Source organism: Orbicella franksi, chromosome 1, assembly GCF_964199315.1.
Source record: "Orbicella franksi chromosome 1, jaOrbFran1.1, whole genome shotgun sequence".
In the NCBI taxonomy this organism is placed as follows: Eukaryota; Metazoa; Cnidaria; class Anthozoa; order Scleractinia; family Merulinidae; genus Orbicella; species Orbicella franksi.
This window is the reverse complement of record NC_138145.1, coordinates 14,013,622-14,034,060: the sequence shown is the minus strand read 5'-3', so window position 1 is coordinate 14,034,060 and position 20,439 is coordinate 14,013,622. Positions and strand designations below refer to the sequence as shown.

The following is a 20,439-nucleotide window of genomic DNA, read 5'->3' as shown; positions in this document are numbered from 1 at the left end:
TTTCAAAACATACTTTTTTGCGTAATACTAAATGGGCCGACAGTTGAGCGCTGTTTCGATAAAAGCGCTTCAAATAATACCAAACTGTGCCTTGAAGTTATGTTTTGAAGCCATGAAAGTTTTGTTGCATTTCATTTTCGCGATCTCCGGAACGATACTTCTTCTTCACGCCACTTCCATTTGGTCTTGAAAATCTTAAAGTTGAACGCAGTTTAAAAAATCTTGAAAACGGCTCGATAGTTTTTTGGAAACACATGCTTGATAATGCAGATAGTTTTATTCCAAAGTTTCTTTGACATAAATTCACTGAAACCCTTTCATATTTAACGATTAAGAAAGGGCTGACCAGAAGGTTTCGTTATAAATTCACGGTTAAAAAATTATGCAAAAATATTCTAATCATGAAGTATTGCATTCCTCCGTGATGCAAAGATTTGAACAGAAAGGATGGGTACGGGGGGAGGGGGGGTACAACACAATGAAATAAACATTGATGTGAATATTTTAGTATAATTTTATAAATCGTGAGTTTGTAACACAGCTTTCTCGTCGGTTCAAACAACCCTTTCTTAATCGTTTAAGTGTTCCAGTGAATCAACATTAATAAAACTTTGAATAAAACTGCTTGCTTTATCAGGTACACATAGTTCACGATTTTGAAAAGTCTATGGAGTCGTTATAGATATTTGAAAAAACCATTAAAAATTATATGAAAATTTAAATGGGAGTGATCTTTTGACTTACGAAAAAGACTCGTCCTTGAGATCGCGAAAAAGAAAACTACCAAAACTTTCGTGGGTTCAAAACTTAGCTTCGTGAAACATTTTTGTCCTATTTGAAGCAATGTCATCAAAATATTGTCTATCTGTCAGGTCGTTTACTATTATTATGCAAAAAGCATGATTTGAAATGTTTTCACGATTTACTCGACATCAAACATACAGAATTTCTTTATTCGTGTATATTCCACTTGCCATCTAAGACAATTTAAAACATTTGTTTGTTCTTTTATATCACATCTGGTTCGCGCATTTATTAATCTTTTATTGATGTTAATTTTTTTTTGTTAATCATTTTCATGGAAATATCGATTGCTCTGGGAAACACATTTTACAAAACTTCAACCTATTTCCAACAACTGGCGTAATTTTCATATCGATGCGATTGAAGAAAAACTGGTAAAAAGGTCATTGAAAATGCTTGGTATAATCCAGAAAAAAAACTGTATTGAGAAACCTTAATAGTCTTGATTTACTTACACAAACCTCCATGCAGGGGAGTTTATAGTCACATGATTTCTCATATTCAGCGGTTTTAACTTAACTTACTCAGATGATCACCCGACCGGCTAGTTCCATCTAAGAGAACTGCGTGACCAGCAGCAGTAAAATAGCCTAGAATAGTGATACAAAACCATGAAATTCAACGTTTCCGATATTATGGCAATCGTAGCATTACAGTTAGCTAATTATCAGACTTGGTAAAAATCTGGGAAACAACGTCAACGAAATAACACCAAACATCTTATATTCAGTGTACTGAAGCAAGTGTTTACATACATATATACATACATATTCTTAAGATATTTCATACCTTAAACCTCATTAAATAAGTCTAGCACCATGAGAACACCAGCCAGTAGTGATGAAAAACGGTGCCTGTATTCCAGCACAAACGTCTTCTTTTCAAACTCTCAAGGCATCTATGTTCTTTTACATGCTTGGCATGTCGTGAGATTGGTGGCAAATACTGGTTATACAAGTAACTAGTCACCTAAAAGAAAGAAGGCAGTCCACATTCACTTATCGCACACCCAATCGTTATCAGTACACACATTACATCATCAATAACGTTGCATCTCAGCTGTGAAGAGTTTCTAAAGGAAAAGTGTCCTACAGAACGCATCTGCCACATTAACCCCACAAAATGGTACAGCAAATGATATACTTTGTGAAACTCGCCGCAAATAAACTGATCAACACTAGTTTCACGGTAAACAGAACCTCCATCTGAACTCTACTTATTTTCAGAATAGCTCTCACAATAATCAAGCAGGGATCAAACTGACTAAATCATCATCACTTGAAATCTGATTCAGTCACATGGTTCACATTTCTAGATACATAGATCCATACAGGTAATGGCAATAGAACGCTCAGTAGATAGATAAATAAAACGTAATGTATTGCATTGCGTGACTGCACTTTCTCGTATCATCTGTTAGTTGAAATCACTAGGGACTTAACACATGGTACGGCTGTCTGTAGTAGGGCGACGGAAGATTTCTTCCGGTGACGTCATGACGAGCATTCCAGTACGGTTTTCCCGCCGTAGCCTTGCCTTCTTCTATGCGAAATTAAAGTGCCTGGTTTCACGTTCTCTCCACTACGTAAATATGTCTGCTGTTTCCTTCTCATTGTAACGCTTTTTTCACCGTTTGAACAGCCTAGTTCGAAGATAAATTACTAACTCATAAAAACCTGTTCTAAGATAATTGGTTCTTTGTCATTTGTGCAGAAAATTTGAACGATTAAACACCTACCGTGAGCGACAGTCATATTAGTACCGGGCGGAACAGTCGCAGATGAGAAAGCCTCGTATATACTAAGCTGAGCTATAATTGTCTATTGCAGTTCAAAATGTATTTTATTAGAATCAAAATTTCCGTATTTTCGGGCTTAACACGTTGTACGATCACCGTACCCGTGCTGAAATCGAGCTTTTTATTAGTGTTATTTTGTTTTGTTCATTTTTGTGGTTGGAATTACAGGGGTTTTTCAAAGGCAAACAGGGCTCGACACTAACGGTAGCCAACTAGCCACAGACAAGTAGAAACTTAGTTTTGGCTAGTAGGGTTTTGATTTCCACTAGCCGCTTTGGCTAGTCAACAAAATGAAATTGGCTGAATTAGTTTCTGTCTCCTTCAAGGAAGACAAACACAAAATTTACACTTTTCTCGGAGACAAGGTCAGAATTTCATTGTGGACATATCGTGGTACCGGGTATGTGCTGTTCAGCACGTACATGTATGCAAGTTTAAGTTTGTCTCCTTTTCGCTGGGTGGTACGTAAACGGGGAAATGAACATGTTACTTTTGTTGAAAGAAACATTTGACAAACAATACAGCATTTTCTGAAAGCACACGTCAATGCTCTCTTGTGTTATGAAATTTTTTTCATGCGCAAAATAGTGCGGAACTGTAAAGGGATAACATATCATTTAGAGTAACAATACATTGGGCGATTTGTCGTTGTAAGCATACTTGCAAACTTACCGTTTTTAGCAATCGAATTTCGCCAACGACAGTTTACAGTATTGTTCAGATAGTTGTTTTGCTTTTGAAACATTTCTATGGCGCCTGTCTGTGAAGAAGTCTTGACAGTTTTTACAGTGACGTCTTGGGGGTCTCGATATTTTTCCAAGGAAGTCTCAGAGAAAAACAGAGTCCTAAAATTCTTTCCGGGAACTGGAACTTTTTTTAAACTAATTTAAGTACAGTATAATTACCAACGATATGTATTAAAGAGAGTCGCTTGGTTTGTGCTTTCAAGTCTTGCTGGTAATTCTGTTGTTATTGGACCTACCTGAAATTTTCGCGACGCGTTAATTTTGCGAATTTCGCGATTTAAAAAAAAATTCGTAAAATTAAAGTGACGCGAATAAGTACATGCAAGTGTCGGGAACATAACACATTATGTTACTGTTGACATATAATACAACCATTGTGTTTTTGTTACTTTTTACGTTATTGTACCTTTGATAGAGTCAGTTTACTAAATTCAAAGACATGTTTAAGTAACATTGCCAACGAAATAAATTTTGTATTACTCACAAACGCGAAGTTAAAGTGATTCAAAATAAATTTTTTTTTGCAAAATCACCGAATTTAAGTGTCGCGAAATATGCGCACCCCCAAATCGCGAAATAAACGTGTCGCGAAAATTTCATGTAATAAGGTAGCCAACCACAGTGCTTGGCTAGTAAAAAAAGGTTTTGGCTAGTAACATCTATGTTATTATTAGCCACTAGGCTAGTAAGTTGAAAAGTTAGTGTCGAGCCCTGAGCAAATCTCAGTTCTGGGAGTTGGAGAGGGAAATCCTCGTCATTAATCAAGCCTGTGTCATATGAAAGTAGGATAAAGTTCCTGGTTTCCTTGAACGAAGCCATTTTTGTAAAGACGCGTAGAGGCTGCACACCCCGTTGCCGTACAGCAAAATCTTAATCATTTGAGTCTGGCGGGTGAAATGCCGTTGTAAGCCTAGTCCCTCACGGCCAAAGTAGCCGTAGTAGTACTTAGCCGTAGGGTACCGTAAAGCCACGTTTTGTTGCTGAAGATTAGAGGAAAGGACAAAGGCACTTCAATTGATATTCATTGTGGAAATGAAACTGTTGGACAGTCTAACAAATTAAAGCTCCTGGATAAGAGAATTGATGATCAACTGCACTTTTCCGAAAACATCAGTCAACTAAGTAAAAAGGAGAGTCAACAAGTTGGTGCATTAACGCGGATGAAGAATCTTGTTCCGGAACGCGCTAAACTGGTAATATAATATAGGTCTTTATTATATGGCTGTGTCTCACAAGGACTGGGAACTACCGAATTCACGAATTTGATTGGCTGAAATCGATATTGACCGCGGTCTAGATTTTCCCATCTAGACCGGCATCTGGACCGGTTTCATTTTGCGTTGAAAAAGTAGCAAACTAAAATACAAAAATGTTCACCATTTTCTTTTATTTTCTTCTCAATCATTTATGGAAGTGCAAAAAAGCCTGATGACAAAAAAAAAAAAGCAAAGAGGACGAGCAAATTTCAGCAGGTTTAAGTTAAGCTAATCGCCGTTCGCGAGCAAAATGTCAGCAAACCAGTTACATTAAACGAATTAAAGTTTTCTTCTTTGCCATATAATAAACATCTTATTAACCGAGCTAAGTCGGTCTGTATGGGAGAATCTTGACCTCGGTCGTGTGTACAGACCTCACTGCGTTCGGTCTGTACTCACGACCTCGGTCAAGATTCTCCCATACAGACCTCCAGCTCGGTTAATAAGAGCTAAATCAATCTTACCAAACATAACGTACTGTCAAAGAGTGTGGCATTTCGCTAAGGCACCAGAAAAAAAGGACAATCGAACGTGTGCAGGAGAAAGCTTTACGCCTTGTCATTCTCGACAAGATGTACTAATACTAATGAATAAAGTTAAGCATGGGATGGCGCCTAGTTATCTCTGTGATCTGTTCAGCCGAAGCAATAAGAGATACAACCTGAGAAATTCAGATTTTGAAATGCCGAGTTTTACAGTGCGTTCACTGAAACCGGGGCCACCAAGACAACGAAAACCAATCAGATGGCAGAACTTAAACAATAGATTCCAACATTTTTAAATCCAGCCAATCAGTAAAGTAACTGTAAACGCACTGTAAAACAGTCAGGTTCGGAAAACATTCTATTAGGTACATGGGGACCACATCTATGGGCAAAGCCATACGAGAAAGTAAGAGAAGCACCGTCCCTGGCCGTCTTTAAAAGAAACATTCCTAAGATTGACCATCCAGCGGCTGTCAAACATGTGCTTTATACAACAGTTGGCTATATACACTTTTATATCCACAGTGTTATAATAATTTTATGGAATATTCTTAGCATTCATTTGTGTCATATTTCTAACTACACATTGGTGTATGTTGAAGTATTTTACTAGTATTTTATAATTTTTTTTTATCTAGTAGCTAGCGCACGTTTTTAGCAATTTAGTAATTTCTAGTACGATGTAGTATTCTATATAACAAAGTGACGTCAATTTTTCATGCGACTCTGGATCGGCAGACTACTTTGACAATGTTAAGATGTCAATAACAGGACAGAAGCATGAAAAACTGACGTCAATTTTTTTTTTTTTACAATACCAAATTGTCAAATTTGTCTGCCCTTGTTCGTCGCGTCAACATCGCATTAATTGTAAATTCATTTGTCTGTCCGTTTATTGACAATGAAATTTAGCCAATGAACGCGCGAGAATTTCTGCAGTTATGGTAAAATAGTATATTTATCAACTATCCAGTACATGTAGCTTGTTTGAGGTTTTAGTACTTTTTAGTAATTTCTATAATTTGTCCCCAATTAGCCCCTATCGGGCTAGATGAATTTGATACGTAGATAAAGTTACTTACTTAACGCCGTCTAGTGATCCAGGAGTGCTAATCGGCTTCCACAATTATCTTCAGAAACATCGTGTCATCCCGAACATACGCATGGTTGTTAAATTGAACTAGCGGGCAAAACATTGGATATCCAATGGCGATGTTGGTTTCTCTTCTTGGTCTCCGGAAGGAGGAGCTGTTTGGATCAGGTCTGAAGGCACTCATCACGTGATTCACGTTATCCTGATCCAGCAACATGAAGGTGACCTTCTGTCTGAACGGCCAGCGGAGTAGCGCGTCATACTGGCCGCGCATGACAACAAAGAACAACGAGATGTGTGTACGTCGCCCCACGCCATTGCCGTCTAAATAGACGCGTGCGCACATCTTGTAGCCATAGCGACTGGTGTAAAAACAAGGGCTGTAGAAGGACACCTGTTGTCCGGTAACTGCGTCATTTCTTCTGCGAGCGTAATCAGAAATCTTCCACAGCAACTGACCGTCGTAGCTTGAGAATTCTTGTTGCCTCACATACTCTGCTAAATCGGCCAGGGTTACGTTTCTAAGTGCCAATGTGTGCTCGATAGACTCGATCCTTCGTTCTTGCCTCCTGGCACTCTCCTGGTTGGTATCAAGTTGTCGTTTAACGTTACCCATGTCACGCCTTGCCTCTTCTATTGAGCGATTATTCTCCACCAGTAACACCTCGTGATCAGCGGTCCTGTTTTCAAGGTTGGTAACCCTTCGTGTAAGATCTGGGTTTTGTGATCCACCACTGGAATCACCAGACACTTGGACACTAGGGGCTCCACCTGGCAAATTCCCTGAAGCCACCTTTCTTTCTAGAGCGGTGATTCTTTCGCTGTGCTCTCGACATTTTTCGCGCAGATCCCTGGTTTCACCCGCTTGGGTTTGAGCTAGAGCAAGAATATCTGCAATCACTCCGTCATAGTTTGTAAAGATGTGCAGATTTCTGGACACAATTCTTGGATCGCACATCAGAAGTGCTTCCACTTTTCTGCTTACTCGCAGGGCATGTTGTAAGATTAGAGTTGTGTGGTAAGTGATCTCTTGCTCCAGATGCTCTTTCTTTTGGTTCTGGCTGAGAACCTATCACAGAAAAGCATGCAATGAAAACACATACATGTAGCTCCTACAGATTTTTGTTAAGGTACTCTCCAACACAAACAAGCAAGTGTAATTTGATTTAAATTCTACTTGTTTTCGGTCTTATGGCACTAAGGAGTAACATGATAAGAACAACTACTCATTTTGACAGCCACACGAACTCCAGCAATATCACTGGGTTATAAAAATTTCCACCAGCTGAAATACACTTATTCTTGTTGAATTTAGTCCTAGCTTGTAAAGGAATCCAGTGATTCGGACGAAGACATAGAGGATGGCCATCCAGTGTCAAAGAAAAGACCACAGTGCGACAACAAGCTCAGCTTAGCATTTTCAGACCAAGATTTCTAGGAACTCTTAACGGGAGGCAAAGGGTGTCGAAGTCCCCAGTGTCAGTAAAACCATCGAAGACATATTTTCACTAAAACGCCTCAAAGTAACCTTGATGAGGAGTAGCCTATTATACCAAACGTCCAAAGCAATTTGGCCAAAAGAGACATGAAAGAATAAAAGGAAATCCGAGTAACTGCATGGTGTCTATGACATGGACGACAAGATATAAGAAACATTCTGCTGTTATATTTCTGCATTATGTGGTTTGCGTTTGCAACTCTTTAGCCTCTCGATCTTAGCTATCATTCACAACTTCTCTATGATTGCTGTCGCAGTGAGTGAGCCTGAAGCGAACGAACGAGGCCGCAGATCTAATCATTAAAAATTTACAATATGGGGTAGAAATCAACCACTTTTCGCGCAAAACGCAAGGAATTGTGGGTGGCGGTAAGATCAAAGACACAAGGAATTGTGGTTATGCACGAATGGAAGAATTAAGATGCGCTGGTTTTCATGTACTCTCTCCGATCGGTGAAAGTAAGGATGAAAGCTATCGGGAACAGCAGGAGAGTCAGTCAATAATATCCAACCAAAACACTCTTGTGGAGTCTCATGATTAACTAATACTAACAGAAGTCATTTGGAAAATTACAGAAACGAAGGAGTTAGTAGGTCAAAGGGGCCCGCCGTGAGGGAGAACTAAGTCAGTTTTCAAAATTTTATCGTTAGCCCACCGTAAATATTAAAGCACTCAAAACCATATGTGTAGAAGTAAACCACTTGTAATCACTCGTAAAAAAGGGTCAACGTTGTATTGTGCTATTGATGATGTTTAACTGTGTAAATTGCTGCAACAACAAGCAAAAGCGCCTCGGGCAAGTAGCAGATGTATGCGCTATATAAATGAACTATTATTATTATTATTATTATTATTATTATCAAACACTGTTGAAATAGGTTTTAATAGTTTATTTCTTTTACTTACTTTTACCTTGTATATACCAATTTGTATGGAATGTGTTAATTAATGTTATGATGATGATAGTAGTATTAGTATTAGTTTTTTTAAATTTAAAGAAAAAAATTATTATTATTTTTATTATTATTATTATTATTATTGTTGTTGTTGTTGTTACTATTACTGTTACTGTTACTGTTATTATTATTAAAATTTTGATCTTTACCAGGCATCTGTTTTACAGTTTGAAGCAGAGTTCCCTGTGATCATCAAGTGTTATTTGCGATCTGTTGAAGTTAATATTATTTTAAAAATCAGAGACTTTACCGGTACCGTTTATAGCAGAGCCCCGTACCCATATAGGAAATAAAAGGAAACCATGAATAAAACAATTTCGATAAATTTAAAGTCAGCCTAAAACAATAGACCTCAGTATGAGGCTCTGGGGAATAACTACAGAGTTTGAGGGGTTTATTCCCCACTGCCTCGTGCTGAGGTCTATTAGATAGTTCTAGTTAGGTGTACCCTATTCGCAGAGGGGATTCTCCACTGCTAGATGTAATTGACACGGTAATAAAGTCATTATTATTATTATTACTATTACTATTACTATTACTATTGCTATTATATATACTATTACTATGGCTACAGAGTATTTTTAAAAGAGTTTTGCCATTTAAATGTGTAGAGTGTTTTTTACTATTCTTATTTAAATTTTTAAGACAAATGACAATAGACAAATTTATAAGAGTTGTAAAGAATGAGTGTAATTTGTAATTCGTTTGTAAGTTAGTATTTCCCTGACATATATATTGTCCTAATAATTTTTACAGTTGTAATTTTTTTTCATAAGCCGCTATTATTATTATTATTATTATTGTTATTATTATTATTATTATTATTATTATTATTATTATTATTATTAGGCTGAATTTTAATATATCGAAATTGGTCTGGTTATCAAGGCTAGTGGTATTGCTCGCGGGCGCGTACGCACGATGGAATCGCGCAAGATGGCGGCCAGGAGGGAAAGGTGAACACGTCAGATTGGCTGTCCCGATGATCATGGCCATTATGACGTCACGACGAACGAAGCGTGCAAATGCATAAATTTTCGAAAATGGCGCCGTCGCCTCTCGCAGATACAACTTTTTGAGGCGGATTTCTCCAATCATTGCAGCTCCAAATGGTATTATATTTGGATCTCAAGGAGTAATTATCATTGCTCTTTCTTGAGAGGTACGTGGATTTTAATTATAACCGAAAAATCTTCCATCAAGTGTATTTAAAGTGTTACAGTCATCGCGTTCGGATGGAAATATGTGGGGCAAAATTTTGGCTATTCGCCCTGTAAAATTGCCTTTTTCCCGTGATCGGTACCCTAAAGAAACGTGAAACTTTGTCACAGAATAGCGTTTATGTATAGGAAAACATTGTAATTGAAGATGATTTTGGAAGAATCAGCGCTCGGAGTGTTCTTCCACAAAGCTAACACCTTTTCACATATTCTGCAACAGGCCTAGCAAACAGAAATATTATGCACAATGATGGAAATGACAACTTTCACCAACAAGAACGTAAGCTTAATTATTCAAATAAGACTTAAAGCTTGCCTACTGCACAACGGTGGTTAAAATGCAGACTGTAGGCTTTTTAAGAATATTGCATTCCAATTTCCTTTATAGAGAGCTAAGTGCTTCGGTTAGCCTGAAATATACGGCTCAGGTTAGCCGGTGTATGGTTAGCTCTCTCTATAAATGAAAATGGGAATATGATATTCTTAAGGACGTTCGCGCGAAAATTTTCCAGTCGATACATATTTTTTCAATTTTTACTGCAGTCAAAAAATGCGTTACAAAAATATAAAACAAATTGGGGGCCACCGACTTCGTTTCAGAGAAATAGCGTGTGGGAAGCTACCCTGAGTTTGAAAAATTGGCGCAAGCAATTCAGCATGTTCTACAGGGATTTATTGTTAAGAATATCGAAAGTGAGTCAACGGAGGTAAACGATCTTAGTCATATTTAGTAGAAGTGGGTCTGTTGTGTGAATAATTCCAAATGTTACCAACGTTTTCAAAAATTTAACCCTTCAAGAGGCATTTGAAATCGTTGCACGGATAAACGAAGGGCTAAACCGAACGGAACTCTATGGTGCATTTTGCAAAAAATTCAAACTCCTAGTCGATAGATTTTCTTCACTTTGCCGCTAAACGTAGAAAATCGGTAGAGAAATAACCCATCAAAAGAAAAACAGGGGTCACCGAACGTCCAAGATCGTTAAATCCAGGCCAAGTTATAGCAATGGCCATCTGCCCTATCCTTGTTCATTTTGTTACTTAGCGCGCGCTCTCATGCATGAGGTGGTGTGTGAATTTGCGTGCGCAGTAAGGATGCGCAGTAAGGATGCGCAGAAACAATTAGCGCGAACGTCCTTAACAGGCATGCAGTCTACATTTTACCCACGGTTTGCAGTCTAGTCTTACATGACTTTTCTTTAAACATATTGACATACAAGGCCCTCTCTCCTCTGCAGAAGCCTATTTCGTTGTGCTTTGACCGACGGGCTGGTAGTTCAGAGTATATTCAATTACCCATAGGGAGCCTCTGTGGAGTACAGAGTACAAGGCCCCATTTGAACGGTCTTGGGTACTGCAGACAACCCTATCAGACCCTTCTGAGACAACTTTATCAAGTGTTTATATGAAAGGAAGTTGTTCCTCCAGGATTACTTAAGGGAGCAACTACACAATACAGGGCCACTTTTGAACGTGCGTACATTTAGTGGTTTGTTTGGCTCGGCAATGGATGATGATAATAATAATAATAATAATAATAATAATAATAATAATAATAATAATAATGTTTATTAGTGGCTTATAAAAAATTACAACTGTAAAAATTCGTAGGACAATATATATAATATATATAATCATCATCATCATCATCATCATCATCTTTATTGACGAAACTTTTTCACGTACATGTGGTTTTCGAAAAGGACCTCAAAGATTAATACTAATTAATAGAACTAAAAATATGAAATTTATAAAACACTTAAGATAAAAAAATTAAAAACCTGTCTCTTAAAAATATTTACATTAGCAGAGTCTCGTATTATCTGGCTGAGAGAATTAAAATCATTAACAGCGTGATAGACATTCTTTGTTTTCCCCAATTCGCTCTAACGTAGGGGAGTCTAAGATTGACTTTATGTCTGGTGTTATAATTATGCTGATGTTGTTGTGTTACTAAAGGCAATTCGTGATTTATAAATCCATTTAGACATTTGTATACATGCACACAACTTCGCTGGAAACGCCTTTTCTCTAATGGTATCCACTTCAGAGTCGCTAATGCATGCGACGCAGATGAATACAGCGGTCGATCTAAAATTATTTTAGCCGCTTCATTTTGCAAAACTTGTAGGCTAGACATGAAAGTTACATTATGCTTGTCACCCCAAACTAGATCTGCGTACTCGAATAAGGGCATGACAAGACTTTTATGATAAAGAATACGCACCCTAAACGGTAATAAATGCTTAATGCGCCTAAGAGGAAAAATCTATATAGCATGAAGTCCTAGGTCTGTATATTTAGTGGCTCACTTGGCTTGGCAATGGATAAAAGAACGAAGAATAATCTATGTATGCATTAAGTCCTAGACCTATATATTTAGTGGCTCGTTTCGCTTGGCAGTGGATAAAAGAACGAAGAATAATCTATGTATATATTAAGTCCCGGGTCTATCTATTTAGTGGCTCGTTTGGCTCGGCAGTGGATAAAAGAATGAGGAATAATCTATGTATGCATTAAGTCCTAGGTCTATATATTTACTGGCTCGTTTGGCTTGGCAGTGGATAAAAGAACGAGGAATAATCTATGTATACATTAAGTCCTAGGTCTATATATTTACTGGCTCGCTTCGCTCGGCAGTGGATAAAAGAACGAGGAATAATCTATGTATGCATAAAGTCCTAGGTCTATATATTTACTGGCTCGTTTGGCTAGGTAGTCGATAAAAGAACGAGGAATAATCTATGTATACATTAAGTCCTAGGTCTATATATTTACTGGCTCGCTTCGCTCGGCAGTGGATAAAAGAACGAGGAATAATCTATGTATGCATTAAGTCCTAGGTCTATATATTTACTGGCTCGTTTGGCTCGGCAGTAGATAAAAGAACGAAGAATAATCTATGTATGCATTAAGAGTGCCTGCCCGTAAAAATCAGACAAATTCTTAATTTCGCGGCAAGGGTCGAAAATTCGATTTCGCTCATATTCTTATGGTAGATAGGCTAGGGCATGACAAAAACTACTGGATAGTTTTTTTTGGCAAAATATCCTTTTATTTCAAAGAAATATGCAAATTACCAAATTCCGTTAAAATCGTCATTTGACGCAACATTTTATTAAACAAGTTTGAGAGCCTCGCATGCAAAACCACATCATTCTTCCGTCTTTAAAACACTCAAACATTTTTGTGCAATGTTTAAATGTGTACTGTGCTGATTTTAGGGAATGTTGCGTTGTCTTTTTGGGTGCACAATAATTAAATTTCGAAGACATGTATTTCATTCACTTACAAGTACTTCGTGAATATAATTAATTTTCACCATGTGCGAAACCTTCAAATGGACCAAGCTTCTGGTGGTTGAATTGCAGAAGGATGGTCTACAGATTCCTGTAAAAATTTCTTTGGGCAAATGATTATAAGCGACGCGAGAGCTTTTCAAAGTACGTCAAAAATGCAAATATTTGACCATCCGTCGTCAAATTTCAATTTACGGGTTAGACGTATATTTTAGCATGCGCCACATGACTTGACCTATGTTAAGTTGAAATAGACACAGAGCTGATAATTTCGAAATGTTCTAACCTCATTTGCTGTAAAAGGCAGGTCCAAAGCCGATTTGATGTGTTTCTAGTCGATCTCTCGCCATTCGTCGCACATGAAGCAGATGTTTGCTTTTGTTTACACAAGGTTAACGTCCGATGTACATCGCCTACTGTCAACCTATTATTGGTCGAATACTATGAATCTGTGACCATCTTTCTGCGCATATGACCATCACTGCATCTAAGTCTAAAACGGCTGAGTCATTTGTAGATAGTTGCTTGATTTGCGCTGCGCCAAAATATTGCGTTTGATCGATTGCTGACCATTGCTGATAAGCGTGTCGGCGCAGCACAATCTCACAGCTGTTATTGTTCGTCACGCAATGCCGTCACGGCATATGCTGCACATTTTGATCTATTTTGTATAGAGTACTCTCAGGATAAGTGAAACAATTTAATCATTGTCTTAGTAGAGGAAAACCAAAAAGCGACAACTTGCTTAAATAGCTTCGGATCGAACTGAGAAGCGAGATGACAATAGAAAAGACAACAAGGCATTGAGGTGAGTCATTTTTATTGCAAAAATACCGAAATTTCAGCTATAATGTCGATTACCGTTTTTCCCCATACAAACCTTTATAAATTCAAACCGTTGTAACGCAACACCACCACATACTGCAAGGCGAAGGTCACGTTTCGCGTAACCAAACTCGGTCGTTATGTAATAGTAGATGTCGGCGGTAACCGTGTCACGTTTCGCGCGCTGAACGTTCGCATAAAGATTAAAAAAAAAAAAAAAACTCCTCGCATTGTGAGCTTGGGCCGCCTGTGTCCATACATTAAGTCCTAGGTCTATATATTTACTGGCTCGTTTGGCTCGGCAGTGGATAAAAGAACGAGGAATAATCTATGTATGCATTAAGTCCTGGGTCTATATATTTAGTGGCTCGTTTGGCTCGGCAGTGGATAAAAGAACGAAGAATAATCTATGTATGCATTAACTCGTAGGTCTATATATTTAGTAGCTCGTTTGGCTCGGCAGTGGATAAAAGAACGAAGAATAATCTATGTATGCATTAAGTCCTAGATCTATATATTTAGTGGATAAAAGAACGAGGAATAATCTATGTATGCATTAAGTCCTAGGTCTATATATTTAGTGGCTCGTTTGGCTCGGCAGTGGATAAAAGAACGAAGAATAATCTATGTATGCATTAAGTCCTAGGTCTATATATTTAGTGCCTCGTTTGGCTTATTTGGTTCGGCATTGGATGACAAAGGAGCAAACGAGCCAAAGGAGCCGGTTAAAAGATCTATGATTAAATTGTAAGCATAACGCATAAAGAAAATAATTGATTATCATTTCAAACTTAGAGGCAGTAAAGCTATTACAGTTTCTCAAGACACATACACATACAAAACAAGGGGATTGGTTATAATAAGATACAACCTGATATTGATCTTTCCAGCATTGTCAAACCTTCTTTACCGGAACTCTTTGTTTTGGTAATAAGTCAAGTTTCTCCTGGATAAGTTAACTCTTATTGGCAACGCCTTAGCATAGGAAGTGTCTTAATTTACTTGCTGCTTGGAACCAAATTCTCTAATTTTCAGTTCTTTCCTTCCGTGAACTTGTGTGTCAACTACACAGTTTTTTTTTGTTTTTTTGTTTTTTTTTTTTTACAGTCTATAGAGTTTAAGTGAACTCACTGAGAAATGATAAAAAAAATTAGAACCCAAAGCACCAGCTTAGGATGCCTTTCTTGTGAGAAGTTCAGAAAAAGGTTGCATGCGGACGCCCGAGGAAACAGATCCTGTTCCAACTCATATTTGACGAACATTTTGACATGAAATGGAGCTCTGTTCTGCCAAGAGGTCTCGTCCATGTTATTCTGAATATCATCCGTTTCATCTACGTCTCCCCCACGGTGATTTTGTATCATTTTACCATTTTAAATATCCACACGTTTGTTCGGAAGCTTGCTTCAGCTGCTTAGCCTCGCAGAAGAAAATATTGTTATCTTTGATGGTTTTGCGGATAATTTTAGCGCAGAAAAATAATTCCTTGGTACATTATTTACTTTCCAACCCAGCACATGGCTTGATAGTTCAAATGTCTTTGTAAGGGAACATTTTCCATCTAATACTTTCTCGTATTTCGAGGGTTTCAAGTATTGATCAGCAGGTCCTCCACGCTATCGTCTACAAAATAATGGGTTTAATTAAACCCACTGATCATTTTTATGCATATGTTATATTTAAAGCATATCAAGATCATATTTTTGTGTTCTTGTCGTTCATTGTTGAGTTCTCCAGATATTTCCCAAGAAATAAGCAGAAAGCTTCACTTTTCAATCGCATTTTCAGTTGAGCGATCTCGAAATTTTGCCTCTTTTTTTCTGCCTTCGGACATCTAGTTTTTGTAAACCACAGCCTTTTTGGACATATTATTAACAGGTTATCGTATTCCTGTGGTCTGTTGATCGCTTTCTTTCAAATTCTTAGAGCAATCATCGGTTGAAAAACTTTTTCGGCGTCACTTTTAACGGCCATTGAAACTTCACAGGTCCGCTCCCAAGTGACGTCATAATGGCCAAGATGATCGGCCGCGCAATCGCATGGCAACGCAAGCAAAGTTGACCTCTCCCTTATAGAATGGATCGCGGGCTCATTTCAGGTTAACTTGTTGTAAACAGGGGCCCATTTCTCGAAAGCCACGGAAACTTTTAGTTCATCTCTATCTAAAAATGGAGAAGCGTATACGCTTGAAACTTTTTGTATGAAGGGAGCTTCTGTTCATATCAAGAATATGTGAATAGAGCAGCTCTGTAATCATAAGGTTCGAGATTTTACTATGGCTTTCTGCGGGTGCAAAAACTTTTAGGGACCTTCGAGAAACAGGCCCCAGGGCCGGGTTGTTAAGAAGCTGGTTAACGCTAACGCAAGATTATAAAAGCTAACCGAAGTATAAATTTTTCCTGTATACAATTTTTTTTCACTGCTTTTTTTTCGTGTATTTGAGGACCTTGGGATTATTCAAACTCAAAACAAGGCCAAACAACATAAACAGAAAACTTCACCGTAAAGTTACAAAACTCAAATCAAAATTCTCGCCTATCCTGGATTAGCTTAATCGGGCTTTGAACAACCGGCCCAGGAGCTCTGCTTTAAGGCTTGGCTAAATCTATATATTATTTTTTTACCTGCACAACTTCACTCAACATTTTGGAAATCACACGGGGGAAGAATATACTTCATTCCAATCCTTCACAAAAATTACGGCGTGTACTCTTTAAATAATGGCTCAATAACTGTGATCAAGCACACATCTTCTCATGTTACTCCTGAGTAGTTCGTTTCGGACTGATCACAAGAGAATCCAAATCAACTTTTACCTCACAGATAAATCTCATTCAATTGTAGAATTAAATATGATTATTTACATGAGACGTGCACTCAGCTCCAGGGAGGTAGTGTCAAAGTAGAAAGTATAGGTCAGTATAGCTTGCAAAAAAATCCAAAAAACATATTCTCCCAAGGCAACTGATTAAAGAGTGATGAATGATGAATGAAAAGCAGCGAGGAGAATGATAATGCTGACCCAGGATTTGTCCATAGTAAATGTAGTTGTAATTTACAGTAAGTGAAACAATGAGTATATACCTCAGTCTTAGAGCAGCCAATCTGTGAAAATGGACATGGTCCCTGCATGCCATCACAGTCTCCTATAACAGGATCTTGATGTTGTAACAACTGGAAGATAAACGAAAAAATGGCACAACTATTAAGATTGTACACAGTCCTCTAAAACCCAATGGCCCATCAGTTCCTGAAAATAATATTAATTTTTACAAAGAGCAACATAACATCAATTTCTGAAACTATACTGTGATATGATAGTCCATTCAAGACTACAAGAGAACTCTTAGTGATTTCTCTATGCCACCTCAGGAAGGAATCCATGTAACATCCATAGTAAACTTGATCACAGCACAAACTTAACAGTACATTCAAGGAACCGAGGCATTATTCCTTTAATTAGATAACACCCTGTAAGAAAGCGCATGCTTAAATCTGTACCTCTATAACTCCACAGAAATGCAGAAACTAGCACGAGCTGCTGACGTAATGATGGTGCAAGCAAAGAGAATATTGAAACCTTAAGCAAGAGAGAGAGAGCACACTTTTTCAGGCAACTCCACTATCTACAGCAGAACAGATAGTGAGTATAGCTTAACCAGTAAGAGAACAGCTTTTGTGATAGAATGCTTGTAGATTTATACTAATGCATTATGGCTGATAGAGTGCAATAGGTCAGCCAATCAGATTGCAGCATTTGCATTAGTGTACAAGTAGAAGTATACTAAAACCTGGCAGAAAGACAAAAACGTCTCCTGCCCAGTCCTCACTAAAGCCACGCAAGCATAAGAGTATGGATAAAAGAAGCTTATGCACTAGTGAGGATGGCCGTGACATAAGAATAAGCACAAGCATATTTGCAGTATGGGAATACCAAAACCTTGCATTCTTCCTATGCTTATGCTTACGCTTATGCTTATGCTTATGCTTATGCTAAGTATAGGACTATCAGCCAATCAACAAGGCCTTTATCCTTATGTCAATCATGTCCTCACTGAACATACATGTAAGCATAAGCATGAGAACAACACTTATGCTTATGCTTATGTCGTGGCAGTCCCCACTAGTGCATAAGCTTTTATCTACATATGCTATATATGTTTATGCTTACATGTACATGTATGCTTGCGTCGCAAGTGAGGACTGGGCTTTAGTATAACTTTCATAGAAATCTAACAATTCATGAAGCACTAAATAAATTAAAATAGTGAAAAACTGCGAAAATCTTAACCCACTTACATGTACAAATGGAGCCTACATGTACATTACACAATTTTTAACAGACATTATAAACTCTTTTCAATTTCAGTTGTAAGCCCCTTGAAGTCTCAGACTCTTAATTGCCATTGCTCTCAAAACTGTACAAGCAATGAGCAATGTTTCAGGATATGTGACAAATTCCAATATGCAATATTAATCCAAATTAATCCAAAATTAATGTAAACTCATTTAACAGAAAAACAACGAAAAAAACTGTGGATAAATGAATCTGTGGTTTTACCTTTGCTCTAGGAACGCTTTCTCTGTTGCACTTTTCACAAACAGTAGGATAAGCTGGGCATTCCTGTTCGTGGTGCAGCTGAAAACAATAAGCATGGAAAAACACAACTCACCATAAATTACAATACATGTAGGTCCTAAGAAATGGGATTTCCAGAATTCTGAGACCAAGTCAGTGTGTTATAATGTCTCTTTTTTTTACTTTAGGGGGTTCGACTGCACCGGCCTTAACCCCCTAGATCCGCCCCAGATCATCCACAGGGACAAAATAATAACTGGATATTAAAAGACATGTGACTGTACATTCATGGTCACAGCAGACCTCTAAGTTATGGTAATTTAATTTTCTGCAAGAACTGTGGATGCAGAGAGGACTAATAATTGATGTCCAGCATTATGTAATGTTCAAGCAAATATATGGGTTATTGACCAAGTGTGAGATCAAGATGGCTGGATATTGGCCAAGTTCTTTTTTTTGCATGTTTATGGACCGAGGCGGAATCGAGGTCCATAAACACTCAAAAAAAGAACGAGGCCAATATCAAGCCATCTTGACCAAACAAGCTTGGTCAATAAAGGATTCTTTATATGGCCTTCAGGGAAATTTTTCTCGCAGGATAGGACGGGTAGTTCCGAGCGGGCAAGATAGCTCCACCTTGCCCGCTCGGGTAGCCAATCACAATGCAGGATTTGATTCATCTTGCCCACTCATGGAGCTGGCTATATAATAACAAAGATATATTTGAACTGCAGAGAAAGATATAAGACATGATTGATCATCGCAGTTATACACACAACTACGGGTATAGAGCGTTATCACATGACATCACGGCAGGCATATTGGTGTTCCAATGCTCTATACCACAAATTAAACTCACAATTCAATATGACCAGCTCCCAGTTGGCTTGATATCTCAGTTGGCAGAGCACTGCACCAGTACTGCAATGGCCATGGTTTTGAATCCTGTTCAAGCCTGAATTGTTTTCACGCTTTAATTTCACAACTCACAAATTTTGGCATGAATTGATTTTCCCGAATGCCAAATTGCCAGAAATGTTGAAAGTTACATGACTTGGATATTTTGGCAACCTCTTGGGACTTAATTCGCTAGCACTTCTCTGCAGCTCTTTAATATCGTCCAACTGACTAACTTTAAAGGCTACAGTTTAACTATTGAATGTTAAATAATCTAACATGGCCTGAAGATCTACATGTAATTTTAATATCAATCTGTGAGTGAGTAATTTACCAACATTTAATCAAAGCTGCTGTCTGTTTTCTTTCCACCCTACCTTCATCTTGTTAAGACTGATTTGTGTTTTGCAGAAAACACAGGTTTCCAGCCTACACTTGCATTCCTTTTCTAAGTGCTCAGTGAGATCAGCTTTTTTCACCTCCATGCCACAATCAGGATGCACACAAGGTATTTTAAGGAATGGACAGCTGTTCATGTGGTTCTGTGTTGAGACAAAAATTGTTTTGATTCACTTTTAGTTCTTACAACATACTATAAAAGTACTGTTTTTCCTGCCCAAGCTGAATAATCTTATTTTTCCACCAATTTTAGACTCAAAAATATACTTGTGAACATTATTAGGTTATAGAAACACATAGTGGACTATGTCAATACAACATCAGATTAACTGTCCTATCAGTAGAGGTAAAGGTAAAGTCTCAGCATGCGAGCCAAGTGGAGCTTATCCCAGTTTCTGTCGCATGAAGCGACTAGAAGTATTGCTACTCCTCCCTGAATGGGGTGCTAGTGCATCGCAGGGTTACCCCCCAGCATTATATTTGCCGGTATCCATTTCTACACCTCAGTGAAAAGAGGCACTGAGAGTAAAGTCTCTTGCCCAAGAACACAGTACAACGTCCATGACCAGGGCTCAAGCTCAAA

General features: G+C 38.0%; 2 protein-coding genes and 1 pseudogene across 3 annotated transcripts in view; all 3 read right to left on the bottom strand.

The window, feature by feature from the left end:
- Positions 1–20,439, bottom strand: part of LOC145478070 (TNF receptor-associated factor 6-like) — an 89,963-nt gene that overhangs the window by 28,453 nt on the left and 41,071 nt on the right. The window lies entirely within an intron of this gene.
- The window catches only part of LOC145477826 (TNF receptor-associated factor 2-like), a 41,372-nt gene that overhangs the window by 3,259 nt on the left and 17,674 nt on the right, over positions 1–20,439 (bottom strand). The window contains exons 5-9 of one of the 2 annotated variants that reach the window (XM_081455675.1): positions 19,835–19,999; positions 18,543–18,620; positions 17,066–17,155; positions 6,172–7,251; positions 1–1,773 (exon numbers count right to left, since the gene is read on the bottom strand). The exon at positions 1–1,773 is cut by the window's left edge and continues 3,259 nt beyond it. In XM_081455675.1, coding sequence (XP_081311801.1) covers positions 6,199–7,251; positions 17,066–17,155; positions 18,543–18,620; positions 19,835–19,999 — 1,386 coding nt within the window. In that variant the 3' untranslated portion in view covers positions 1–1,773; positions 6,172–6,198. The other variant, XR_014048155.1, reaches the window with a different exon arrangement.
- On the bottom strand, positions 11,460–15,345 carry LOC145488645 (uncharacterized; annotated as a pseudogene).